Source organism: Balaenoptera ricei, chromosome 14 (assembly GCF_028023285.1).
Source record: "Balaenoptera ricei isolate mBalRic1 chromosome 14, mBalRic1.hap2, whole genome shotgun sequence".
Lineage (NCBI taxonomy): Eukaryota > Metazoa > Chordata > Mammalia > Artiodactyla > Balaenopteridae > Balaenoptera > Balaenoptera ricei.
Genome location: NC_082652.1, coordinates 18,477,374 through 18,505,207, shown reverse-complemented (window position 1 = coordinate 18,505,207; position 27,834 = coordinate 18,477,374). Strand labels below are relative to the sequence as shown.

Below are 27,834 nucleotides of genomic sequence, written 5' to 3'. Positions count from 1 at the left end.
CTGGAGCTATGGCCTAGAGAGGGCGGGGAGCCTTGGCGCCAGTGGGGTTTGAGTAATTCCAGGCTTCCCAGCTGGGGCCCTTGGGTGGGCTACTGGGGACGCGTGGAGGCCCCTGGGATGGTGATCGAAATTGTGAGGGGGGTGGTGAATGAGCACGTTCCTGAGAGGTCCATGACTTTCACAGAGGTCTGGGACTCCCTCCCCCGCCACTCCTCCACCCCTGCCCCCCAGCACATAGGTGATGAAGGCTCAATTCTCCCAGCCAGGAAGAGGCAGAGGTTGGGGCAGGGAAGGGAGCGCCGGGACCCGTTAAGATCCTAGCTAACAGCTTTTTAAACTGAGAATTGGCTTTGTCACCCTCTACTCACTGAGGCTTATGACTTCCCTTGCTCTAAAATAAAAACCAAACTCACACTGGCCTCAGCATCGCTAGGTTTCCTCCCTCACTGTCCTCCCCCCTCGATCACCAGGCTCCAGACACTTTGGCCTCTCTCTGTCCTTAGAACATGGTGCTTTCTCTCCTGCCTCAAGGCCTTTGCATCAGCTGTAGCCGGCTTCTTTTCTTGGTCTGCTCTTTCTCCCTCTTCAGATCTCAGCTCAAATGTCACCTCCTCAGAGGGGCTCTCCCTGCCCTCCCCCATCTAAATCTCTTCCCGTGGACCGTGAGCCCCTTGAAGGGTGCAGCCTTATCTGACTCGGGGGTCCCATATAGTAGGTGTTCAGCAAACAGGAGTTGAATGACTTACCTTCCAGACACTCCTCCCTGGGCTAGGTGGAGAGCTGATTGCTATCATCATCATCATAGCTGCCCTTTATCACGCACCCTCTAGGTGCCAGGCCCTGTGCTAAGTGCTTTGCACATGTGGTCCCATTAGATGTCACAAGGAGAAACCGGAGTGCCCACTTGTGGGTGGAGTGTTGATTTCCCTGGAATTACGAATACAAACCAGGGACTGGATGCAGCGACAGGCCACTGTAGATTGACAGAGCTAGAAAGGAGCTTTGAACTGTCCAATCTCCTGACTTTATAGATGGGGAAACTGAGGCCCAGAGGGGAGAAGGCACTTGCTCAGAGTCACACAGCAGATTAGGGCAGAGCGAGGAATCCCAGCCATATTGCACGACCTTTTCTGGGGTGTTCCTGTGGATGTGTTGCCGTGCACCCTGCCGTGTCTTTCAAAACAAGAAGTGAACATGCTACAGTTTAACTGCATTAGGGGTCGGGTTGCCCCTCAGGAGCCCCTGGCAGGCCATAGCATCATAATAAAAATATTAATAAATGCCAATTATTGAACATTTTCTGTGGCAGGCATTTTACACACATTATCTTATGTAATCCTGCAAGGTAGAGGAGTTCCTGTCCCATTTTAGCAATGCGGAAACTGAGGCTCAGAGGGGTGAATTGACTTCCCTGGATCACACAGCTACAAAGTTATAGAACCTGGGCTTGAACCCAAAAATTGTGAGGTGATGATGATGGTGATGGTGCTAGTGGTAGTAGTAGCAACTGTAGTAGCAGCAGCAGCAGTAGTAGTAGTAGTACTAGTAGTAGTAGCAGAAGTAATAGGGCATATCTTTGACCAGCGGCTGACATGAAGTCAGAATCCCAAAGCACCCACTTAAGAGGCTTCAAACTTTTCCAACAGTGTTCAAATAGGGCTCCTCACGTAGCCCTTGGAAACCACCCCGAACACGTTAGCGAGGCAAGGCACACACCTTGGGCTCTGGCTGCTGTTCGGGAGGTGCGGACAGGCGGGGACTCCCAGCTCTGTCGCAGCGACGCGGTGCTAACAGCGCCACCTACCGGAACCCGTGGGACCTGCAGGAGGTCAGCGCGCAGGCGCAAGGGCGGTGGGGCGCGCGGCCCGAAGATGCAACGGCATGAACCAAAGGAAGCCATCAACGAGCCAACTAAACCCAGGGAATGGAATCCTCCTCCGTCCTCCTATTAAGCTTCTGTAAATGATGATCATTGGATCAACACTGAACGATTAGCAGCCAAGCGCCTGCCTGGGCAGTTTCATTGACTCTCAGTGAGCTAGGAACTGTTAGTATCCCCATTGTACGGATGAGGAAACTGAGACTCAGAGAGGTGAAGCGATTTGTCCAAGGTCACTCAGCTGATAAATAACAGAGCCAGGACTCCAACACACGATACATGGCCATACGCCCTTCATCACATACCAAAAATATCCATGCAGTTTTATTTAACACTTACGAAGACAGCTTACTACGTTGCAGACACTTCTAATTGCTTTACAAATAGTAACTTTTTTCCTTTTTTTTTTCTTTCTTTCTCTTTTTTTGGCCATGCCACACAGCTTGTAGCATCTTAGTTCCCGGACCGGGATTGAACCTGGGTCCTCGGCAGTGAGAGCTTAGAGTCCTAAATACTGGACCACCAGGAAATTCCCTACAAATAGTAACATTTAATTTAAGCCTCACAACCTGTGAGATGGGTATTAGCAAGACCCCCGTGGTACAGAAAAGGAAACAGAGGCTTTTTTATGGAGAAGTGAGCTTCAGTTCCTTGTCTGTAATAGAGATGTATTAAGACGGATTTGAACTATTGCTTATGAGGTTTAACTGAATGCAGCAACGAGTGAAGAGTCAGCCGTTGTCAAACTTTTGGGCTCGCTCAGGTTTCTGTGGACCATCATGTTAACCTGGGTTACATCCGGGGCTTCCCACAGTGGGAGTGTCCTGGCAGGATGTGTGCTGGAAGGCGGGCTCACTCTGTCCGCTGGCACCGGAGTGGGCATGACTGGGGGGAGATATGGAGTCAGATGTGAGCTCCCAGTGCCCCCAGTCCTGGCAGGATCACCCTAGCCGAGTCCTCTTGAACCCCTGGGGGGTTCAGTTTCTTCATCTGATAAATGGTGCTCCTGATGCCCACATGTCAGGGAGCTTGTGAAATGATGCATATGAAGCACTTGTGCAGGGCCTGGTATACAGCTGGTGCTCAATGTGTTCCTTCCTCCCTGCCCCGGGCAGAACTCAGTCCCACTTTGACAAGGATGAAATAAGAAGGCATAGATGCACTGCTGGCTTTGTTTCTGGGGTCAAAAACCCAAAGGGCTCCTGGGGCCAGGCAGGTACCAGGACTGAAAGAGGCTCTCCTGGGAATATTCTGACCTTCCACAAAGAAACTGCCTTCCCGGTCTCACTGTATTACGTTGAAAACATGAAGAAAAGCTCTTTTTAAAAAGGAATACACAGAATTTTACAATTTTGTTGGCAGAATTTTATATCCAAAGGGAAAAATCCTAAAAAGCAGTTAGAGTTTAGAAAGATCAGTGGCATTCCTACTATCAGCAACCTTAGAAAATATAATAAAATCAGAGACAGCAAAAAACTTAGTTCAGGCGTCCAACCCTTGGCCACATCAGAGGGAGCCTTCCGAACTGGATATCCAACTGACTGTGCGCAAGACCCTTGAAGGCGTTCCATAATTTTCAGGGTCAAATTCAAATCCCTCAGTGGCATGATGTCTCATATACACACAGCCTGCTCTGGGTCAAGCCATCAGGACATTGCCTATGATTTGCAGTGTCCCCTCCTTCTCCTCCTCTACTGGGATCCTCCCAACCCCAACGCTTCCATCGAGGTTCAGTGTCATCCCAGGATGTGGCCCCCCCAACCTGTAGCCCCAGGCTCCCTCTGGGCACTGACCACTCTATATCATCACTGGTGATTTACTGGTCCATCTTGCCCACTAGACTATCAGTTCTGTAGGAGCAGGAATGAAGTAAAATATTTCCTTCTACATTTAACCCTAGTAACAGAAAAAGCATCAGCCCACAATAAAGCTCAAATAACCAATGGTCACAGGGTTGGGGAGGCAACAGGGATTGGTGGGGACTGAGGCAAAGTGGAAAATATATCCACCCACTCCTCCCATCCAGCCAAGGGGGCAGTCATCTCTCAGCTCCTGACAGGCAGTCTGATTTTTCAAAAGAAGCTAGAAATCAAGCTTTTTCTGTGACATGTCCCCAGTTTCTCAATGTGGCAACCAGTTCTATTTTTTTAAACCAGAAATAGGACCTGGAGGCCAGAAAACAGGTCCTTGGCTTATCCCCAGTTGTAACCTCTGATCCAGAAAGAACGGGGAAAAAAAAAAAAGAATCAAGAACCAAAACAGCACACCAATGTGATTCCAAAATAGAGATTTATTTATTAAGGATTATTTAGTTTCCACATAAAAATCACCAATCGTTCCTCACTGGGTTTTTAACACATATCAGTTCTTTGGGGGTTGCTCTGTTTGCCCCAACACTTTCAAAAATACAGCTCTTTTTAGCGCCAGGAAGGACAGTTAAGGCAGCAAGGCGTGTTCTTGGGTTCATCCTCTTCCCCTTGAAAGAATACACATGGTAGGTAGTTTCTTAGGTTGGAAAAGCTGTCCCTGAAGAAGATAATTATGGAGAAGAATGCAAATACAGTCATCTATGGTCAATTATTTGTGCCTGATAGCTTTAAAATAACCCTCCCCTTGGTCATCAAAGGCTTGCTGGTTGGTTTCAGCTATAAAAACACTGTCTAGCAAAAGACAGTAAGAAAGAGCAGGCTCTAATGACAGTGCTGTGAGGTTGGGCTGTGCAAACCACGGAGAACACACGCCAGTTTGTTTAAAAAAAATCCCACAATAGGGGCCCTGTGTAATTTCAGATCAAACCCCCTCATGGTCCTTAAAATACCCCAAACATCACTCAGCCAGATCCTCAGGACACGCGCCTATTTTTAAAGTTAGGAGTCTGACACCGGTTCCCCCAGAGTCACGCTCCGCATGGGGTGGTGGTGGGAAACCAAAAAAACCCGAGGACTTGATTTATTAGAAACATTAATCAATTTTTATCACACTGAAATGAAGGCATAAAGTCAGTCTGTGCTGTCACGAAATTCGGAAGTGAGATCGTTATTTATTGCTCCAGGAGGATAGACCCCAAAAGTGACTTTTAAAAGAGCAGGGCCGGTCCCCTGCAGACCCTGGTCCGTCTCTGGGCTGCTCTGGGGGGCGCCTCAGGCTGGGGGTGGCCGGCCGGCTGGATTCACAGTGATTCGGGTTTGCCTGTTCCTGCGGGGGGCTGTGGTCAGGGGCATGCGGCCCGGGGTGCCCACTGAGGGTCTGGCCTACACCTTGTAGTTGAGCTCGGCATTCATCTTGGTGTACATCTCGTAGATGACGTCGATGGTGGCCGTGTAGTTGACCAGGAAGAGACGGGTCTTCTCCAGGCACTCCTCTTCCGTCACGTTCTGGCCCTTGGAGAGTGCTTTGAGGAGGTCGGACTTATAGGGGGCCGCGTACAGTGCTGCCTTGAGACAGGTGAGAGGGGGGTGCGCAGTGTTAGCAGAGGTGGAGACCCTGAGCCACCGGGCCAGGCCCGTCGGGGTTCTGGGAGGGGACTCCCCAGAGGTCCGTGCTGGGCAGGGGTCTGTGCTATTCGTGGTGCTGGATGGGAAAGGCCAAGGGGGATGTGTGTCCCCTTCTACCCCGGTGAGAGACAGCAGGAAGCTTTGGGGACAGACAGACCTGGGTTCAAATTCCAGCTTGTGCCGCCGGACCAGCGGTGAGCCTTGAGCAAGTTACTTAGCCTCTCTGAGCCTCAGTTTCCTTATCTGTAAATGGGGATAATAATGACACCCACCCAATCGGGCTGCCTTTGTGAGGATTAAGGAGGTCATGCAAAGTGCTCAGCACAGCACCAGGCACACAGCAGGTGCTCGGTGTGGATGAGCCTCTTCCCCCGGCGCTCCCTGCCCTGGAGAAAGTAAACAGCTTCCTCCTGAGACCCCACCTTTCTGAGCCGGGGAAAGGACGGCTGATCTGTGCTGTTCCTCTTTTGTCCTTCAGGGGGTGATACTTCCCTAAATTTTAGGGCTTCCCTGACAACTTGAAAAGTGCAGAGAACCAGACATACACAGAATTTCAGAGCCAGAAGGAAAAGAATGCAACCGGATAAAAAGCTTAGGCTACAAGCCTTTTGAGAAGGTGAGGAAATTACAAATAATAACGTTATCATTAGGAATCAAAATAGAAATAGCTTCAATTTGCTGAGTGTAAACCACATGCCAAGCACTTTATACAGAGTAACACGCTGACTCTTCACAATGAGACTGTGAGGCAGGGCCTATTTTATACCCATCTGCAAGATGAGGATACCGAGGCTCAGGAGGTAGAATCCCAGCTGCCCATTTCTCTTACTGTGTGACCTCTAGCAAGATCCTAAACGTCTCTGGGCGTCAGTTTCCTCATCTGTGAAACGGAGGCAAGGACAGCACCTCTCGGTGCATTTGTGAGGGTCCCCCTCCACGGGCAGCCCGCCAGGGCAGGCATCCAGGACACGTGGTTATTACTGAGGTGGTGGTCGTGAGGCCTTCACGGGGGAGGGGGGGGCAACGCTCTGCCGGGGGTGGTGGGGGACAGGGCCCTTGCGGCACCCACCCAGGATGAGCACTGTCCCCAGCCCTGCCAGGGCAGATGGCCCAGATGTGGCCCTATTTCCTGCCTGGATCCAGCAGATTCCCGACCCAGCCTACCCTCGACCTGTGCCACGTGGGACAGAGACCAGCCCTCAGATGCCGGTTCTCACGGGAGTGAGGAACAGCGGGTGGTGGGAGCTTCAGGAGGAAGGGCAGCCACGACAGTGTACAGGGCACCCCGAGGGCTCTCCACACCTCCCCAGTGGACCTCTCCCAAAGCCGGGCTGGTGCTGAAGGCCTGTGGTCATCACCACCCCAACACAAGTCACCAAGGGCCTCGTGGGCCAATGTTCTTTCAGCAGACGCCCCCGTGGGCACAGGGGCCCTTCCTCCCCTCCCCACCCCACTGCGAGGGTCCCAGCTGAATCCAAGGGGCCAGTGAGGCCAGCCCACCATCAACCTGACGGCCTCAGTCTCTGCCCTGGTTCCTCCCATGGCCTCCCAATCAGGCCCCTCATCAGAACCACCACGGAGCATCTAGGAAAATGCCCGCCACGCGGCAGGGGTCCTTCGGAGCACCAGCCTCACCCCAGACGGACAGGGGAGCCCTTCCTGAGCCGGGTGGGAGGGGGGCGGGGACCGCAGCTCCAGGGCGCGGGGCAGAGGGCGGGCCCCGCGAGCCGGTGGTCTTTCCGGGCCTGCGGGGCGGCTCACCTGGAAGATCTTCTGCACGATCCAGCCGTGGTACTTCTTGAGGGCCATCTCGTAGGCCTTGGTGGCGTTGACGCGGACGAGGTTGGGGTGGTTCTCATCCCGCTCGCCGTCGCAGATGCTCTGGAGGAACACCTGGATGAAGCGCAGGCCTCTGCAGCCGGAAGGGAGACGGCGCTTCAGCGCCCTGCACGCCCCCGTCGGCACCACCCACCAGCGCCGCATGCGGAGACCCGGATGTGCTCTGTATTAACCTCCCACAGTGAGCCGGGGGGGATGGACACCCCAAAGGGGGTGATGATTCCTCTACTGTCATGTGTCTACAACAGCTTCCGTGTAACGTGACTCCCCGGCTCACGTCACATGTCCCAAGTACCTCGTCTATACCAGGCCTGGGGCCAGTCCCTGTTGGGCTGTAAGGTCTATGAGGGCAGGGTCTGGGCCTGTCTTGCCTATTTCCATGGCCACATGGCCATCAGTGCTTGAGGAATGAAGCCAGTCAGTGCAGGGTTGAAGCTACAGCTCTGGTCCTCAAAGGGCTCAGGGACCATAGACCAGGGACATGCTGAGAACACAGGCGAGTTTGACCCTGTGGGTTCCCCGCCTCCATCACTGCCTGAGCCACCGTCTGCATCCTCCAATGGCCACTTGAGCCCTTCCTCTGGGGTAGAATGATGCTTCAAGGGCCAGAAGAAGGGTGTGGGTCACGGCAGGGTGACCAAGTTGAAAATCAGATCAGTACTAGCCCTTTAATCCACATCATTTCATCTGCTCCCCTCAGCCCTGTGAGATTAAGTTCAGCATGATCTGCCCACTTCACAGAAGGGAACACAGAGGTACCCCAAAAGCTCAAAGGCCGGGATGTGAACCCAGCCTATCTCACTCCCCAGCTGGGGTCCTCTGCTCCCTCCCTGCAGGGCGGTAGGATTCAGGTTGGGGGGTTCTTAGGGGCAAGAGTTCTGGGCCCGAGGACTAAAGGAATAAAAGTTAAGCTTTATCACCTATGAGGTGAAGGGAAATCCTCCATGCTTGGATCACAACCCTCAACCATTGGGGATCAGCCTGGGGTGTGGAAGCGAGCTCAGGGTCCAGTCCCAGCCCTGCCCTGGCTGACCACCTCTCCTGAGCCCCTGACTCTCCCAGCCCAAATGATCCCCCTCTAACCAGCAGCTGGGACGATTCCTTCTCAAGCCCCATCTTACCCTGTTGCCAATGGGCTTCATGCCCCTCAGTGGCTCCCTAGCACCCCTGAGGAGGCTGGAACTCATCCTCGTCCAATCCCATCTCATCTTTCCCTGCTCCTGCCTTGCATCCCGGGCCCTGGCTAGACCAGATCTTCCTGGAGGGGCAGATATGCTGTGCCTCTCCTGCCCTCCCAAGGCCTCTGCAAGGCCTCCTCCTCTTGGAACCCTCCTGTTCAGTCTTGGAGACCCTGCTTGGCGATCCTCCTCCGGGAAGCCCTCCCTGATTTCTCTCTGCTCCAGGGTCTGATATCCAGCTGTCAGGATCTGCCCACCAGCCTGACCCCTTGCCCAGGCTGTGATGCCCAAAGAGGGACCATGCCTCTCCAAGCATCATCCCATGCACCCGGCACCATGCACAGCACACAGCAGGTGCTTATTATGTGCTCGATTTGTTGACATCCACCAGCATGTGCTCTCCCAGTCACCTGGCTCTGCCCATGTCTGATCTGGACACAAACAATCTAACTGATCTGAACGTCACTCTCTGGCTTGCTCTTCCTGAGAAACCTACGGAACCTGCCAATGGATAGACCCAGGGGCTTTCCTTATTCCAGGTCTGTGATTCTCTTGTTGACAGACAAGAGTAGGTAGCTCAGTGGGGGCGAGTCATAAAATAGGCCATAAGGTTGTTAATTATAGCCCATTTACCCCCTGATGCCCACACAGGCCACACCCTCCAGGGAGCAGATTCTTCCTGTTCTGTTTCACCAAAGAAGTGCATGGGGGTGGGGGTGGGGTAGCTTCAGGGAATGGAGAGAGAGACAGGGGAAGAGCGCCTTTCCTGGCTCCTGACTCCAGGCCCCAGAGAAAGGGCAACATTGGGAACATCCGTGGGGCAGAGAATGGGTCCCTGGCTTCACAGCTGTTGCCAGGGACTGTGCAGTTTGCACAGCTAAAGGAGAATTCTGGAGCTGGTAGAGAGCAGCGTGATCTCAGCAAGCAAGCTGCCTGGCCTCTCTGAGCCTCAATGGCTTCATCTGTAAGATGGAACAATTGTATGCGGCTCCAAATATGTGCTATGAGGACAATATGTATCACGGTTACAAGCACTGTCAGCTCTGGGGTAAGACTGTCTGAGTTCATATCCCATATCGGGGTACCCTGCCCCCAGGCCACAGGACAAATTTTGTGCAAATTAGAGTTCTTTGTCCTCAAGATGCTGTATTTCTGTCAAGAAGCTGTCATAATATACAAATCTACCATGTGTGTGATGTGACCGGCCCTAGACGGAACATCTTTGTGCAGTGTACAACCTGCACAACTGTGCTCAGCCACTCAGTCCCAGCACTGCCCCTGTGCCCTGGGCATGTGATTTGGCCACCAGAAGCCCCAGTGGCCTCCTCTGGAAGATGGGGATAACCACACCTAACTCACAGCACATGAAATGCGATCGGGTGTCTAAACAGCTTAGCACAACGGCCAGAGTACCCGCCGGCTTGCTATGCCTCTGGTGGGGCTGGAACAAGCAAGGAAGCGTCACCATCAGGCTGGCCTTGGCCCCCAGGGTGCTTTTTCTCTGTCACTAACTAGCTTTACACAAGAAGAGCGCCTATGTGAAAGACAGGAAGTGCCCGTCCTGCCCCATCAGAGCAGACACCGTGGGGCAGTGGCGGGGTTGGCCGTCCCTCCTCTGCAGAGCAGGCCTCCGGGCCCACCAGCCACACACACCCAGCCACCCAAGCCCATCACCTCTTCAGCCACATCAGCGCCAGCGTGGCCCCCACTTTGGGCCACTCGGCTCCATACATTTCCTTCTCCACCTCCAGGATGTTCTGCAGGGTCCGGAACTTGGCCGGGTTGTTGTCATACACAGCTTTGATTTTCTGAAACGGAGCACACAGGGTTTCCCCCTTAGGAAGGCTGCCCCCATAGACGGCTGCCGCGTGCTGGGTGGAGGAGCGCCCCGCCAGAGCCTCGCTCTCCTGCACCCCAGCGCCAGGACCTGCAGTGGGGCTTGTCAGCGGGGCTTGTCATGACAATAACCATGACTGTTCGCATTTACAGGACTTGCGAAGTACTTTATGGGCACAGCCTCATTTGATCCTCACGGCAACCCTGATGCTGCTGTCATAATTCCAATTTGCAGATGAGGAAACTGAGGCTCAGAGAGGGGAAATGACGTGCTCAAGGTCACATAGCTGGTGCAGGTGCGAGCGGGTTCCAGCACTGGCCAGGCCCCAGAGTCCACGTTCTCCAACCACTACTGACAGCGCCTCAAACCCCAAGCATCTGAAGTTTCGCTTTTGTGGACAAATGGAAATAGGTTCTTAGGATTCTGAGATGTCCAGGAAGAAGGCTCCTGAGTTGGAGCCAGGCAGTTTGGATGTGAATTCCACCTCTGCCACTTCCGTGCTATGAGCCCCTCAACAGCTCTGAGCCTCAGCTTCCTCGTCTATAAAATGGGGATAATGACACAGACCCAGCCTCAGAGTGGATCCTCATGGGGGGAGGGTCAGTGGCTGGGGGATGCCGTCTGGAGCTCTCAGCATTGGGGAAGGGAAGGGCAGGGTCAGTGCACCTGTGGACCCTGGAGTTTATTTTTTGTTTGGTAGAGTGAATACAAGAACCGGTAGGTTCCTTCTCAGGTCAACCCTCCAGACTGTGGTCCTAGTTTGGCTATGACTGGATGGCATGACCGCAAAGAGGACCAAGAACCTGGAGCCCCAAGTCAGAGAAGCTGGGGGCCAGGCCCATTTGCACACCTCCTTCCTGTTCCTCGGCCTGGGCAACCTGCGGCAGGGAGCAGGGCACTGGTGACGCGGCGGGATTACAGAGCCCTGATCTGGGTACCGGGGCTGCAGGGCCACGTACGTACTGTGATGTTGCCACTTATGTCCAGCTTGATGGGAGTAAACACTGGGGAGCCGAGGCAATCTGGGGACAAAATAAGAAGAGAGATTTAGATTCCCAACGAGAGTGATATTCAGGACCTCCATGGGCCATGGGGACAGGAGGGGAGGTCACTTGGTGTGTTTAAGGAAAGGCAGAGCTGTTTGTTAAGTGTTAAAATGGTTCATGGGCAATTTGGAGTGCTGGGCTCTGAGTAAGACCAGTTTCTTACTGCAGGACTTGTCAGAGCCTTTAAAATACACCTGGACTAGGACTTCCCTGGTGGTCCAGTGGTTAAGACTCCGCACTCCCAATGCAGGGGGCCCGGGTTTGATCCCTGGTCGGGGAACTAGATCCCACATGCTGCAACTAAGAACCCACATGCCGCAACTAAAAGAGGCCGCATGCCGCAACTAAGACCTGGCGCAGCCAAATAAATAAATAAATACTAAAAAAAAATTACAACTGGACTATCTAGGGGGCAAACCGTTTTGTCCACAGCACCCTCTCTTCCTAAGACAAAATGTTCTATATTTGCACCGTCTAACATGGGCCACATGTGGCTATTGAGCACTTGAAATGTGGTGAGTGTGATCGAGGAACTGAATTTGTAATTTGATTTAACTTTCATTCATTTAAATTTAAATAGCCACATGTGGCCAGTGGCTACCAAATTGGACAGCACAGTGTAGAGTATCTTGCAAAACTAATACTCTAAGAAACCGTCTTGGCTGACAAGGCGGAGGCCACTAATGAACCAGCTGGCCAGGAGGCAGCTCGAGGAATCTTACGAGCTGGAAGAAGAGCTCATTCACCAGCTTCTTTTTTCTTTTTTTTTAAATTTTTATTGGAGTATAGCTGCTTTACAATGTTGTGTTAGTTTCTACTGTACAGCAAAGTGAATCAGCTATACGTATACACATATCCCCTCTTTTTCGGATTTCCTTCCCATTTAGGTCACCGCAGAGCACTGAGTAGAGTTCCCTGTGCTATACAGTAGGTTCTCATGAGTTATCTATTTTATACATAGTACCCATAGTGTATATATGTCAATTCCAATCTCCCAATTCATCCTACCCGCCTCATTCACCAGCTTCTAAGGAAAAAGTGAGCTGGCGACCCAGAGGCCCCACCGTTCTGAGACTCTTTATAAGAGCCCAGGAGAACCCACCAGGAGTGGGACTCTGGTCACTTAACAGAGCTCGATGAACTGGGGCTCCATACCCACTCTGCACACACTGGCAGTGTGGGCTTGGTCATGTCCCTTCTGCTCTCTGAGCCTCAGCTTTCCCATCTAGCAAATGGGCCAACAGAACCGATCAGAGCAGCTGTGAGGATGATGTAAAACAACCCACTTCCAAGACACATATTTTGTTCACCTCTGGAATCGGAATGTTCTTAATTGGAGGCGTTTTTCCTGTCTCGGCGGTTCATAAAACAACAGAGCATTTTAAAATAGGTGGCACCTTTGAGTTGATGAAATGTGGACCTAGAAACTGGCAGTGCCTGGAACTCAGGACTCCATGGGAAATGTGAGCTGACTGTGGACTGTCTCTCCTCCTTTCCCTCCTCTGTGATCCCCCAGCAGGCTGTCACGGGGACCAGAGACAGCCCACGGGTCAGAGCTCCCTGCTAAGGGCTGGGCAAGGAGGAAACACATTGGGGAAGGGCCGGTTCTCTCCTGAGCAGACTCAACAAGGACTTCACCTCAGAGCCTGAAGACAGCTGTGCTTCCCCAACACCTCTCACGGTCCTCGATACAGAGCCCAGGGGGCAAAGATGCCCAAGTAGGCCACAAGTAGATACCAAACCCACGGCGGGGAAACACCAGCGCCAGCTTCCCCTTGTCCGCTGGCCAGGCTGGGGCCTCGGTGTGCGTGCCAACTGACCGCATAGGGGCGGAGGACTGGGGGAGGGACACCTGTGGGCTGAATTCCACCCAAGGTGACCCAGCACACCTGGCCGGCCATCTGGAACATTCTAATCGCAGCCGTTAAAAAAAGGTGCATTGGGGAAACATCATTGGACGTTATAAATGAAATACCCCAAAACCCAATGGAAAGAAGGTCGGGTAGAAATCCAGACACCCTGGGTTTGAATCCAGTTGAGCAAGTCTCCTGTGCCTCAGTTTCCTCACATGTCAAATGGGGCAGCAGTGGTACTTATTTCATAGGGTTGACGTGGGGATTAAAATGCACGCGCTGAACGCATTTAGCAGAGTGGCCAGCACAGGAACCCTCAGTGCATGAACTGTGACCATCTTTATGACTTTGTAGCGTGACCAGCGCCAGGCTCCACGGTCCAGCAAATGTCACCCAGGCTCGGAAGGCACCAGGTCCTTCAGGACCTCCGCTGAGTGGGAACACTGGGCCTGTGTCCCCTGCCACCTCTACTCTCCTGCTTCCCAACTGAGGCCCTCATGGGGCCCGGGGTGGCTGCCTTGCCCGGCTGCAGGCTCCCGGGCACAGAACCCTCGGGACGAGAGGTGAGCCCACCGCTCTCAGCTACCGGCCTCTCTCTCACGCCTGTGGGGGCACATCTCCCTCCACGGGGCTACGCTGGACCTCCCCCGGGGTGGCCACAGGCGCTGCGCCGAGGTGCTGGGTTGGGGGATGCAGGCTGCCTGTCCCACCTGATCCTGGGCGCGCTGGACTCCCAGGTGGACCTGCCAAGGGCATTAATGAGGTAATGATTCCACCCACCCTTTCATCTTCCCTGATGTATCGCTGACCTCATCCTGCAAGGCCAACCTGGGAGGCTGTGCAATTTGCTAGCCCTGCAACGTGTTCTCTCCCGGGACATTTACCACTGACTCCCCCAAAGGACAACGCATCCCAGACTTAAAATAAGAATGCAGGAAATTCCTGGTGGTCCAGTGGTTAGGACTCAGCGCTTTCCCTGCTCAGGGTAAGGGTTCAATCCCCGGTCGGGGAACAAAGATCCCGCATGGCAAGCGGCGTGGCCAAAAAATAAATAAATAAAAAGAAACCTCCTTTAAAAAAAAAATAATAATGCAAGACAGCCAGGACTCTCCACCACTGGAGACTCTTCCCCTCTTGACTGTGCAACCAAGGGTCACCAATTTCGAGCCTCACAGGAGCCGGGCAGGTGCCATGGATGGGGAGCATAGGGACTGGCAAAACCCTTCCAAAGGGGGGCTTCCCTGGTGGCGCAGTGGTTAAGAATCCACCTGCCAATGCAGGGGACACGGGTTTGATCCCTGGCCTGGGAAGATCCCAGATGCCGCGGAGCAGCTAAGTCCGTGCACCACAACTACTGAGGCTGCGCTCTAGAGCCCTCGAGCCACAACTACTGAGCCCACGCGCCACAACTACTGAAGGCAGCACGCCTAGAGCCCGTGCTGTGCAACAAGAGAAGCCACCGCAATGAGAAGCCCGTGCACCGCAACGAAGAGTAGCCCCCGCTCGCCGCAACTAGAGAAAGCCAGCACGCAGCAACGAAGACCTAGTGCAGCCAAAAAAAAAAAAAAAACAACCCTTCCGAAGGGATGGCCAATGGCTTCACCTCCACATCTTTCAAAATGTATGTTGTCCAAAGACATGAGGTGGATTGATGGATGGATGGAGAGGTGGATAGACAGGTATGGTCAGGTATTAATGGTAGAATCTAGGTGGCAGATTCATGAATATTCACCGTAAAATTCTTTCAATTTTGCTGTACGTTTTATTTTTTATTTATTTATTTTTTTTAATGGGTATACTATTTTATTAACATTTAAATTTCACCAAGAGTTCGCTAGCCATTTGTTCAGATTTTTAAAGACAAAATGGGCAAACAGCTTTAAGGCTGCGATGTATTTAACACTGCACCATATATTCACCAACTAGACAATCGAAGGGGTAAGACCATACCCTTAGGAGCACCAAGTATAGGAACAAGCCCTGGAATTGGAAGACAAACCTGCCCCGCCATTCAGGACTGCACAGAGGTCTTTGGTTGCTGACAGAATCTCCCCTTGACTTCAGACTTGAGACAAACCGAGGGAGTCTGTCAGTATACACGAACCACTGCCTTCAGTAACAGGATGGACTGGCCAGAGCCAATTCAGATTGTGAGGGCCAGTCTGAAGTGAGCAGGGTTGGCTGGAGGCTGGAAATGTCGCAGCTGAAAGCCAGCATCGGCAGATGACAGCAGCCATCTTCTAAAAATCGCTGATTTCTACACAAGTTCCTAAGATGCTTTTCCCAAACAGGGTTGCTGTATGTTTTAAATTTTTCATATACAAAGTTGGAAAAGAATGTCAGACTTGGGACGTCCCCGGCGGTCCAGCAGTTAAGATTCTGTGCTTCCGCTGCAGGGGCACGGGTTCAGTCCCTGGTGGGGGAACTAAGATCCCACATGCTGTGCGGCACAGCCAAAAAAAAAAAAAAGGACAAGAATGTCAGACACTTTTTTCTGCTCATAAAAGTCATACTTCTTGGGCTTCCCTGGTGGCGCAGCAGTTGAGAATCTGCCTGCCAATGCAGGGGACGCGGGTTCGAGCCCTGGCCTGGGAAGATCCCACATGCCGCGGAGCAACTAGGCCCGTGTGCCACAACTACTGAGCCTGCGCGTCTGGAGCCTGCGCTCCGCAACAAGAGAGGCCGAGACAGTGAAAGGCCCGCGCACCGCGATGAAGAGTGGCCCCCGCTTGCCACAACTAGAGAAAGCCCTCGCACAGAAACGAAGACCCAACACAGCCATAAGTAAATAAATAAATAAATAAAAATAAAATTTAAAAAAAAAAAAAAAGTCATACTTCTTCCTTCCACTTTTTCTCCAAGTCCACTGCACTGCTACCGTGATTGTGGTTCCACATGTAACTCTGTTTTCCACCCATCCCTGCCATGGACTTGACCTCAGAGAGGGCAGAGACCAGGGGGGCCTCAGTCCCCCTCTGTGCCCCCCGCACCTGGCATGGAGCTGGACCCCAGCATGAACGAGGGGGCAGATAATAGGAAACGTGAATCTAGAGGCACATTTCCTGCCAGGTTCTTCTTCTAGCCACTTTCTTGTAGTGAAGATTGACCCAATGCACCGGGTCTAAGGACCCACGCGACTAACAAGGCAGAGGCTATGGAAAGGGGCTTTGGCCTCAGTTTCCCCGCCTGGAAAGGGACCACCCCTGTGGAGTTGCTGTGATGGGGCAGGCGCCATATGTGCCAACTGAGGGCCCTGAGCCTGGCCGTGATTTGATTCCCACCGCCGGCTGATGTTCGAGTAAAGCCATCCCACGTTGGAGATGTGGAACCAGGGCTTGGCGACAGATCATCATCAACCACGCGTGGGTGGCTTCCTAGCTTTTCCCAGCGACTCAGGCCACTGGGCATGCATTTTAGACATGCACGGAATGTTATTCAGCTTCCCTGGCTCTAGAAACGGCTCTTTTATGGTTCTGAGTGCCCGCCCCACCCCGCGATGGCGGGGAGAAAGGCTTTTTGTTTCGCCTTCTCCCAACAGCGTGTCGCTCGGGTCATGAGGCTGCCGTGGTTGGCAGGAGCCGGGCCCCACGGCAGCTGTTCTTGTGCGTCGTGGCTACCATGCAGGGACACAGCTTCTGCTCTGCTGTAGGGTAGGATGTGGGGTCTGGATGGACTTCTGGAGCCAGTTGTAGAGCAGAAGCAAGAGAGGGGAGAGTCGAGGGCTGGGAGATGGACCCCAGCAGAGGGAGGGGGTGAGGCCGACCGACCCCAGAATCCACTTCCCCGCTGCATGGGGCCGGGGCGAGGGGGCGATTGCCGGCAGGAAAGGCGTCACTGTGTACACGCAGATGGGCACACAGGAGTCGGGCTGGCAGCATCTGGGGGTGGGCCGCCTGTGATCAGGGGAGGAGCACGGTTGCGCTCCAGAGCCCCGGTCCTGGGTTCGGCTCTCAGCTCTGGTGTCTGGACAAGTGCCTGAACCACGCTGGGCTCAGGCCCCTCCCTTTCCAGAGCCCTGAAGTGCTGGGCAAACAGGAGGCGCTCCAGGTAAGCTGAAGCCTGCTTCAACACGCCTCATGGAAGGCTCTGGGTTTATGTTTGCTTTGGCGCAGCCCGAGGCCGCCAGGCCCAGAAGAGCCAAGTGACTGGCCCAGGGTCACACGGCGAGTCAGGCATGCAGACACAATTAGCCAAGGCTGGTGCCACCACTCCCTCTAGCCTTTCTTTCTAGAATGTTTCTATCTGTGTGTGTGAACTCAACAAAAGCGAAAGGACTCTGACGGGAAAACCCTGCAATGATTTTAACCCCCAAGCACACCGTGGCCTAAGCCTTGAAACTCAAACTGGCCGCTGCTCTGGATATGACGCGACATGCTTCTGGAGGGTTATCCAGCTTTACCTTTCCTACAGAATGCAGCCCTGCCTCAAAATTATTACCTTTCTTGTTCTACCTGTTTTGCAGTTAACCCAAACTTGTTTTTCATTGTTGTCAGTCAACAGGCTCTTTAGAATGACACCCAGAACCTGCCAGAAGGGAAGGGCAGGGGGTGGGGCAGCGCTCGGGCGCTTTTCTCATTCATCGTCTTACCTCCAGGGTGAAAGGAAGTTGTCTCAAAAACAAAAGAAAAATCAGGTACAATTTCACCATCTCACTTCATGGAACCAACTCTAATGGGCACGGATTCCAAACACAGTCAAGCCTTGGTTACCTGGAACACGCTGGCAAATGGCCCCTTCTGTTTAGAAGACTTTTCTAAGCATGCTACTCAACCCAAAAGGCATAAGGAAAAGACCAGTAAGTCTGATTACAAAACCCAGAAACCTTCTATATGGGATGGGGTCGGGGTGGGGGGAAATCCCATCACCAGTCTAAGCCAAAGAGCAAACTGATTGGGGAAGGGGATGACCTGTGTAACAAATACCATAGACCAAAGACTATCATCCCTAATGTTGTAAAGGGTTCGAACAAATCAATAAGAAAAAAACAACAACCACCTTATAGAAAAATGGACAATTAAAAGAAGAAAGGAAAAGACATTTAATCTCAATAATAAAAAGAAAATAAAACAGTGAAATATTTTCCATCTACCAAATTTTATGAATGTACCAACTTTCACATTCAGCCATTCTGGATGGAACTTCTCAAAATGTAACTCAAATGTCCCTGCTTTTGTACAGCAAGCCATTTGCAGTTTTCTAAACAGGGCCATCATCAAAAACAGGAATTATGATAAAAGTGTGACCCAGTGACATAACAGGCCCCCTCAAGTCTTCTCTAAATGGCTCTACATGGTATGTTTTCAGGGATTTAGGACAGCTTTGTGTAGTTTTTTAAAAACTCCTCTTGTTTTCTCTGCAGTGCTTTGATTCTGCTAGATACTTGGAAAACAAATAGCCAACTTTGTCACCATTGCCTTCAAAATAAGAGGAAACAGGCACCAAGCAAGCATTCTGTGCATGACCTCTGTGACAGTTCTGCCCGGGTCTCTGTCATAGTTCAGATGGTTGAGATTGCCCAGACAGCAGAATTCCCCGTAAGCCAGCAGTCACCATATGCCACACAGAATCACATTCACTTCCTCTTTTTCTGGCCTCAGCGTAGTTGGAAAACACCTGCCATCATGCTCTGAGCAAGCCCCCAGCACATATTTGGAAATTTCCATCCAAGCTGCCCCTCAACGCCTGCCTCTTCAGACAACCATATCTTCCCACAGGTGATGTTCCCAACATTAGGCAAGAAAGTGACAGAATCGCCCCCGCCCTGGCCCGCCCTCTCATTTCATCTCAGGAATAATTTTCCTTCAAAAACAAAAAGCATTCCATTTTTAAGACGCACAGCTTCACTTTCAGCCTGTGTGATTCAGTGTGGGAATACCAGACCCAACCCATAAATACTTATTTGAAAAAGGAAGAAGAGGGTCCCTGTGTCATGACTCTAGGAGCCTGGTTTGGGGAGGTTCTATTTCAAATTCAATTTTTTTTTTTTCAATAGCTGGATAGTAAGGTTTTGTTGTTAAACACATGGGGCAGATTAACTTTACAGACCCTGGGTTACAAGGATCATAATGGGAGGCACTCAAATTACAGCTGATGGAGATGAATCATTTATTAATCCACGGGTATGTGGTGTGTGTGTGTGTGTGTGTGTGTGTGTGTGTGTGTGTGTGGGATGGCTCAGTCTGCAATAAGGCCTATTTTGAAGCATAAGAGCCCCGAGAATGCCCACCTTTCTAAAACTAGTTCCCATTCTAAATTCTACTATCCTAATATCTAAGAGAAAAGAATGTTTACAAAATGATGCTTTTAAAAATCACCCCCATAACATGCCAACTCTCTTTATCCAAAATTGACCCCTTTGGCAAAAACCAGCCTTCAATCGGGAATGCAGATGGGAAAATGATTTCTCTTACTTGCTGTGTGGCCTGGGAGAATTTAGTTAAACTCTCTGAGCCGCAGTTTCTGCATTTGTAAAATGAGGCTAATAACAGGCCTCACCTCATAGTTTCTGGCTAAATTTTTAAAAAAGTATTCTTTCTGATTATGATTATAATAACTATTACTATACATTATATCATCATTCTTTAGAGAAGAAATCCAGAAAAGAGTGATTCCAATGATTAAGAAAACAAAAGAGAAAGAGAGGAAGGGAGGGAGGAGAGAGAGGTAGAGAAAGAAGGTGTTATCAGTTGATTGATATGGGTAAAATTAACAGGAGCCCTTCAGTTATAAAATAAGGACCATGTATTCCTGACCATTAATGTCTGAGATCTCAGAAGGGAGTGGAGAAAGGAACTCGGGGGAACAGCAGTGCAGAAAGTGAATCATTTCTGAGCCAGCGGAAGTGTGAGCTGGCTGCGCAACTGCAGGGACAGAAAGCAGAGGTTTTATAGGACCCTGGAGAGGGCTGATCCGTTGTAATGACTTTTAAAAGTTCAGATACAGTTAACACTGTAACAGTTAAAAAAAAAACAAAAAACCCTGTTACCAGTAACTCTGTAAGAATGTAACACAAGGAGTTAACATCCATCCAGGCCATTTTAAAACTGAAACAATGCAACCTACATTTCCATTCTAATAAGCTCATTGAAATAAGCACACTGCCAGATGGGAACTTACTTCCTATCATTTCCCCTCCCTGACAAACAGCTCAAAAAGGCCCTTTCTGCTCTGGAAGACTTGTGGCAGGGCTGGCCCCCTACAAAGCCCTTACTAGCTGTGTGACCTGGTCAAATCCCTTCACCACTCTGAACCTTGGTCTCCTCTTCTGTAAAATGGCACGAATTCCTCCTAATTCATAAGGTCATGATAAGGACTGGAAATGAGATATCGGCTAGTTCGATGCTTGGCACATGGGAGTCACTCAAAACAGGGGTTACGCTAGCTATGATGGGGTCATGCATTATATTTTACAAAGCCCTTTGTCACGCATTCTTTCCATTCTCTTTCAAGTCCCATGTTGGCTGGGCACCTACGCTCTGCCAGGCACATTGCTGGGGCCTGGGAGGCGATTCACAATGGGGCACTGTTCCTCCAAGAAGCCCTATGCGACAGACACCCCACAGATGAGGAATGAAACGGGGGCTGGATGAGCTAGCAGGTGACAGAGTGGACGTTCGGGTCTTTTCCCTCTTTCTTCTCCATCCTCTTCCCTCCAGGAGCAGAGGCCAGACCTCCGTCCCTGACCTCAGGGCCAGACTTTTCTGAACCCAGAGGATCAAGAGGATTTCATCCTTATCACTGGGGGAACAGAGCAGGTGGGCACCACTTGTCCATGCTCTGCACTGGCCTTTGGATGTTATAAGTGAGAAGTGCTTCAGTAGCCAGGCGGCTCAGCTGGCCCCAAGCCCTGGCAGCTGGTCAGCAAGAGCCAGAGGCAGCTTCTTTTTGCAAGAACCTTGTTTCCCAAGGGCTGTGTGGCAAGAAGTGCAGATTCTAAAGGTCTGAGGATGTCTGTCCCACCTGTGCAAAAAGATGGAGTGATTCTGGGCATTGGGTGCCAACATCATTCGGGGGAGGCCACCTCCATCGGCCCTCCTGGGAGGCCCAGCCTTCCCCCTTGTACAGTTGGGGCTGCAGGCTCAGAGAGGGGAAGCACTAGGGCATGGACACACAGCTGGGGCACCACGGAACCAGCACTCAAGCTCAGGCTGGCTGCTTGATGCCAATATCCATCTATCTAGAGATTTCGATTCATGGACTTCAGTGGACAATAGACCCAGGTTCAAAGCAACTTCTTCCCTCTAAGCCTCCAAAGCAGCCAGCTCATGGGCTGTTATACAGACAGACGGGATAAGACAACAGGGCCAGCGGCAGCCCTCTATACAGGTGTTACTTGGCTCTAACTTGGGCCAGGTGAGCTCATGAGTATGTCTCACCAGCACGCAGTAGGTGCTCCTCAAGGCTAATGAATCCTCACTCACTACTTGCAAACACACTTCCAATGGATGAGAGGAGTCTGCAGGCCGGTTCAAAATTGCAAAACCCATCGCTGAAAGTGACTTATCCACCGCCCTCCGCAAAGTACATTGTTTCTTCCTCCTAGAAGTGGTCTACTTCCGGTTCCTACAGCATCCAGCTCTCAACAGACACTCAACCAAAATGATAACTAACCTGCTGTTGGACGAGGGTTAATACAGTTTCTTGTTTCTCTTTCTTGGGATAGTCTATACAAAACCAAAAATAAACATATATTTGTATCAACTTAAAAAACAAATACCAAAAAACTTGTGGTCCCAAGTCCTGAAAGGTGCTTGTTGCAATGGTAAGAACAACTTCTTAGAGGCCAAGGGGTGTGGGTGAGGCTGGTCCCCAGGCAGTTAACTCAGTGTCCCAATTAAAGGAAAAACTGAGCTGTCTGGGGCCTCCCCACTGGATGACTTCCATGCCCCGGCCATCAAATCTGCGTTCAAATAGGCAAGAGATATGGTCCCAGCTTGGCAAGATGATTATGAGGCACGCAGCTCCAAGGAAACCTGCATAGCTGGTCTGGGGTTCCCAGCGTCTTGGATAAGCCACAGTGGAGCCAGCAGAGCTCCAGGACTTTGGTGGCCAAACAGGCTGGCTCCACTGACCAGACAGGAAGCCAGGAAAGCAGGCAGGCACAACAGCAAAAGCACTGCATAAGGAGTCCAGAGGCCTGAGTTCTAGTCTGGCTCTGTGGTCAATTGCTGGCTGTGTGACCTTGGGCAAGTCACCTAACCTTTCTGGCCTTGGTTTCTTTGGCTGTAAAACAAGATAATTCTGTGGCTCTGGGCTGCCATTCCCCCCCCCCCCACTCCCCGCCACATAGAGCTAGCATTGAACCAAAGTGATGCAAAACCACTCTTTCTGGGGCTACTCTAGGACTGTTTCGTGAGTGTCAGATATCTGTAAGGCTCAATTCTATGGACATCCATTTAATTAAGCTAAAAAGCCTGAAGGAAGTAAAATCACCCCTGGAATCTGGATCTCAAGAACCAAGAGGTAGAAATCATTACTTTCAGCTCCTGCATCTTTGGTTGCTCCCTAAACAGTGAGAGCAAACAGGTGTCACCTCATGCATCAATTCTAATGGACCTCGGAGTGGCCGAGGCTGTGTTTAGACTTAAAGGGGCAAAAAACAGCATCATGATTGATTATTAACGTCTGCCATGGGTACAGGATATGAGTTATGTATCTTAATTTGATCCTATATTTTAACTTAGAAAGAGAGAAGAAAGCAAAACACTTTTAGAAGAACCCAGAAAAATGGGAATGGAGCCAAAAGCATTCACTCGACAAACATCACTAGCTCGCCAAGTGCTAGGCACTGAAATAACTCAAAGTGTCAGAATGGGGTAGATTCCATGGGAGTCAGGCAAGATTTTCCGGATGAGGTGACCCCTAAGCTGATTCCTTAAGGATAAGTGGAACCCAGGTGAAAGGCAGGTGGTGGGCCAGAGAGGAGTGGTACCCCAGGCAGAGAAACTGACACGGGTAAAGTGCCAGAGGCAGATGATGGCATGGTACCCTCTGTCGGGCTGCAAGCCATTCAGAAAGGCTACAGCACAGATATCAAGGCGGGGTAACAGGGAGCCACTGAGGCTTCTAGGCAGGGAGTGGCCAGACTAAATGATTAAGCCTCTCCCTCCCCCTCCCTCCACCCCCCCCCCCCATCCTCCAATTGCAAATGCTCTAGAACAGCTGCATAATTGACCATAAAAGATGAGAGAGCAGGGCCTCACAGAAGTCAGCTGCAAACTGATCAGTCAGAGGTGAGATCCAATTACTGGGTCAAGGTAGAGAAAGACGATGGACAAAGGGCTGACCTCTAAGTGGACATAGCAAAACCTATACAGCTCGGGAGACTCAGGCTGGAGATATGGAAGTGTTAGCCCAGGATGCAGATGTTCTGAGCTACATCTGACCTGCAGCCCAAAGAATCAGCATTCATCAAGCCCAACCAATTCTGTCCCAAACCACCACCGATGATGGTTTAAGAAATGGGGTTGTGCTAACAGGTTAAAAGCCTTCACAGCCTTCGACCCGGCAATTTCCCTTCTAAAAATTAGAAATAACCAAAGAAGTATGCAAAGAAATATATACAAGAATGTTCACTGTAGCACAGTTTACGAGAGCAAAAAAAAAAAAAAAAAGGAAGCAATGTAAATGTCCAACAGCAGGGGATTGGTTAAATAAATTATGGCCACATTCAAACAATGAAGTTCTAGGCAGCTATGAAAAATGCTGACTGATGGGTAAAGGTGGTTATGCTATATTGTTGGGTGTAAAAAAGCAGCTTATACATTTCCTCTTAAACATAGATAAAGATATAAATGGGTTTGGAATGAAAATACTCTGAAATGTCAGCATTGATTCCCTCTTAAATAACAATAACAACAACAACAAACTCTGACTCAAAAGGTTGTGAGAGGATTAAGTGAATTAATCAACATAGAATGCTTAGCACACAGTAAATGCTCAATAAATGGCAGGGAGATTTTTAATTTATCATTTCTTCTTGCTCAATTTTCCTTTGAGAAACAGATCTTCCTTGCAGAATTAAAATACCTTTTAAAAACACAGCTTTCAGCCCTCTGCCTATTTATATCAAGAGCGGTAGCTCTCAACCAAGGGTAACTTGGTCTCCCTGCAGATATTTTTGGTTGTTACAACTTGGGGAGATGGGGTGCTACTGGCATCTGGTAGAGAGAGGTCAGAGATGCCACTAAACGTCTTACAAAGCACAGGACAGACCCCCACCCCAAAGAATGGCCCAGCCCCAAATGTCAGCAGTGTCACGGTGGAGAAACCCTGATTTGGAGGAAACTGGCACCGAATGCCTTTCAGACTTCTTGTGTCCATAATCCCAGGCCTGCTCCATTCCAGAAACACGCCACCCAGATCATCCAGGGGACCAGACGTTCCCAAGACCTAGAAAAAGCCCGTGTGTCAGAGCTGACGGCGGATCTCCATCGACCCCTGAGTGCCAGAGAAAAGCCACTGGTGGGAGCATCCTCCTAAAGCTTAAACCCTCAGGAGGAACTCTCCCCCAAGAAGAGCCTAATGCTTCAAAATGGATCATCACGGGGGCTTTCCTGGTGGTGCAGTGGTTGAGAGTCTGCCTGCCAATGCAGGGGACGCGGGTTCGAGCCCTGGTCTGGGAGGATCCCACATGCCGCGGAGCAGCTACGCCCGTGAGCCACAATTACTGAGCCTGCGCGTCTGGAGCCTGTGCTCCGCAACAAGAGAGGCCGCGATAGTGAGAGGCCGGCGCACTGCAATGAAGAGTGGTCCCCACTTGCCATAACTAGAGAAAGTCCTCGCACAGAAACGAAAACCCAACACAGCCAAAAATAAATAAATAAATAAATAAATGGATTATCACTTTTTTAAAATAGTGCTAAGAATTATCCTCTGTGGGCCAACCCACTGAGGCCTCTGTATAAATGGTGCTTCTGTCAACAGATGTGACGGCCCACAGCACCAGGCTCGCAGCAAAGACAAGGGTCTTTTGAGATCAGGGAAAGGAGGAGGGGGTGCTCTCCAGCCGGGGCACCAGATCACCGCCAGCTCCAGCCGCCACCACCCCCTTCCTCTAAAACCGGCCCAATAATCGCATCAAATGAAGGAGCCCCCAAATGCAGAACTGATGGGCAACCTTGCTGAAGATGAGGGAGGAAAGGGCCACAGAGCTTAACTCGGGGTTTCTCCACCTTGAGATCCAGCTAACATTTGGGGCTGGATCAGTTCTTTGTGGTGAGGGCTGTGCTGTGCACTGGAGGATGTTTGCAGCATCCCTGGCTTCTACCCACTAGGTGCCAGTAGCACCTCCCCGTGCCCCTCACCACCCCGCCCCCCCAAGTTGTGACAACCAAAAATGTCTCTAGATATTGCCAGATGTCCCCTGAGGAGGCGACACCACCCTCAGTTGAGAACGACTAGCTTAAACAGATTCTGAATCCTTGTTCAGGGCAAATGCTCATAGAACCGAGGAGGGGGGAAAAACCTGTCACAAAAATCAACAACTCCTCAATGCTCAAACCAGATAGCTCCCAAGCTCCTGCCTGGAGAGTCAGTGTTATCTCAACACTGAGATACAGAAAATAAGAATGTTTTATACGTTTAACAAGTTCTGACTGAGCACCTACTGTGTGCCAGGCACTGTTCTGGGTACCAGGGATGTAACAGTGGATGTAAAAGAGCCAGGTCTGAGAATCGTACAAACCAGCCAATGGCACTCACTCAAATACTACTCATTAATCAATCATCCACTCTATGAAGGAACCAAAACTGAATCCAGGAACTTGTATAACAACCACACACCTCCCCCTGCCAACAGCTAAGATCTATTTGGCACTTAAGGCCTCAGAACTTTACACACACCACCTCATTTACTCTTTGCTGCTAGCCTAGGAGATCAGCATGCCCATTTCACAGATGGGGATACTGAGGCTCAAGAGGTGGAGGAGGAGAGCATGCACACGACTCCACATAGTCACAACCACCCCGGAGCCCACAGCACTTCAGGGACTACTGCCCACCGTGAGCCCTGGTCACCCACTAGGGGGGAAAGGGAGTGACTGCCCCGGGTGCCACTTCCCTTCAGTCCAGGTCAGTGTCAAGGTTCTGTCAGTTTGCGGGTTTCGGCTAGACTCTGCCCTCCGGACTGGTCTCTTCCTGCAAGGCCACCAAATGAAACAGCAGGGCGGGACGCTGGGCAAGCCCACATACAAGAGGAAAAAGCACAGCTCAGGTTGCACCCTTTACTCAGGACCAGCAAAGCAACGGGCAGGGGCCGATGGTACTGTCTTCTGTTTCCCATTTTCCATCCAGGGTGTGGGCTGGGCTGAGGGATGGGAGAAAGGAAGGTCTGCAACCGGCTCAGTGCTCCTATGACCTCCCAGGGCATGACATATGGAGGAGGGATCTTTTTCTTTTGGACCCCATCCCAAGCACTCCATGTCTGATGTCGCCCCACATAGCAGCCCCCCTGTCCTGACCCCTGTTCTAAATGGAGGGAAAGATTTAGGTGGTTCTCCCTAGGAAGGGGCCCCAGAGTTTTGCGACTCTGTCTCCAAAAGGACCCTCCTCACCCTGCCAGGCTTCCTGCCCTTGGAGTGGCGGTGGTGGGTGGTGTCTCTGATCTGGAATGAGGGAATTCTAAGGAAAGACGTGTTCACAAGGTCCCATGAGGGAGAGACTGGGAGAATTTACAGAAAAGAGGGGGTTTATGAAATGGGGGGGGATTCATTTTAAGGGAGGGAGTTGAGAGCCACTCTGAAAGGGAAGAGGGGGATGATAGGGTGAGAGATGTTTTCGGGGAGATGGAGGATTGGGGATTTGGAAGAGTGGGGGTGTTTGTGGGGAGATGGACGACTGGGGTGCACAAGGGGGTGGAGAACCGCGAGCATCTGAAGGACATGTTGGCATGTGAGGTGTCTGGGGAGACAGAGGGTTGGGAGAGTCTGAGGGAGATGGAGGATTTGGGGATGTCTGGGAAGAGATGAAGGATGTGACATGTTCGGGGGAAAGAGGATTTGGGAGCGGGCCGGGATAGGGAAGATTTGGGGTGCTTGGAGAAAAAGGGGCTCTCGGGTGCGTGGGGAATTAAGATTTGCGGTGTCTAGTTGAGGGATACTCGGGAGAAGGAGGATACGGGTGCGCTCTGGGTCAGGGCTGCGGGCCAGCTCCCCTCTTCACCCCGGCTCACCGAAGAAGGGCGGCAGGTGGGACACCGCCTCCAGGAAGGGCCCCGTCTCGATCTGCTTGTCCGCGGGCAGCGGCTTCAGCAGGTGCTCCGCCAGCAGCGCCATTTCGGGGTCGAGGCCCTTGGTGATGCCCCAGCCGGCGCCGCGGGCGTCCACGCCGCCCCCCGGGCCGCCGCCGTCAGCGCCGGGGCCGTCACTGCCGCCCGCCGCAGGCTCAAGGGACGCCAGCGTCGCCACTTCCGCCCGCGCCGCGCTCGCGTAGACGAGCACTCAGCGCCGCCCGCAGGCAGAACGCCTAAGCTGCCGGACGCCCCGCCCCGCCCGTCCGCCCGTCCGCCCGCGCCCAATCCTCGCCCACGGCCGCGGACCTCAGCGTCACCATTGGCCGAGGGGCAGGGCTAGCCCGCCGGGCGCGAAAGCGCTCCGACTCGTGGATCCAGGTACGCCCAGGTGAGCCGCTCCCAGGTGAGCCGCTCCCAGGTGACCCATCCCCAGGTGTGTTACCTGCTGCCCCCGGCGTGGCACCCCCAACCAGGCGGG

The 27,834-nt window shown here is 51.7% G+C and overlaps 1 protein-coding gene and 1 long non-coding RNA gene across 2 annotated transcripts; one reads left to right on the top strand and one right to left on the bottom strand.

Annotated features, from left to right (window-relative positions):
- Window positions 1–4,151: 4,151 nt before the first annotated feature.
- Window positions 4,152–27,522, bottom strand: LOC132347606 (glycolipid transfer protein). The gene is made up of 5 exons (XM_059894275.1): window positions 27,297–27,522; window positions 11,191–11,249; window positions 10,065–10,198; window positions 7,135–7,285; window positions 4,152–5,313 (listed from the first exon to the last, which is right to left on the bottom strand). Exons 1-5 carry the CDS (start codon window positions 27,397–27,399, stop codon window positions 5,131–5,133), a joined length of 630 nt encoding a protein of 209 aa, XP_059750258.1. The 5' UTR covers window positions 27,400–27,522; the 3' UTR covers window positions 4,152–5,130.
- LOC132347711 (uncharacterized) lies at window positions 16,755–21,011 on the top strand. The gene is made up of 3 exons (XR_009497277.1): window positions 16,755–17,173; window positions 17,721–17,921; window positions 20,782–21,011. It is a non-coding gene; the product is annotated as an uncharacterized LOC132347711 (long non-coding RNA).
- Window positions 27,523–27,834: the final 312 nt, after the last annotated feature.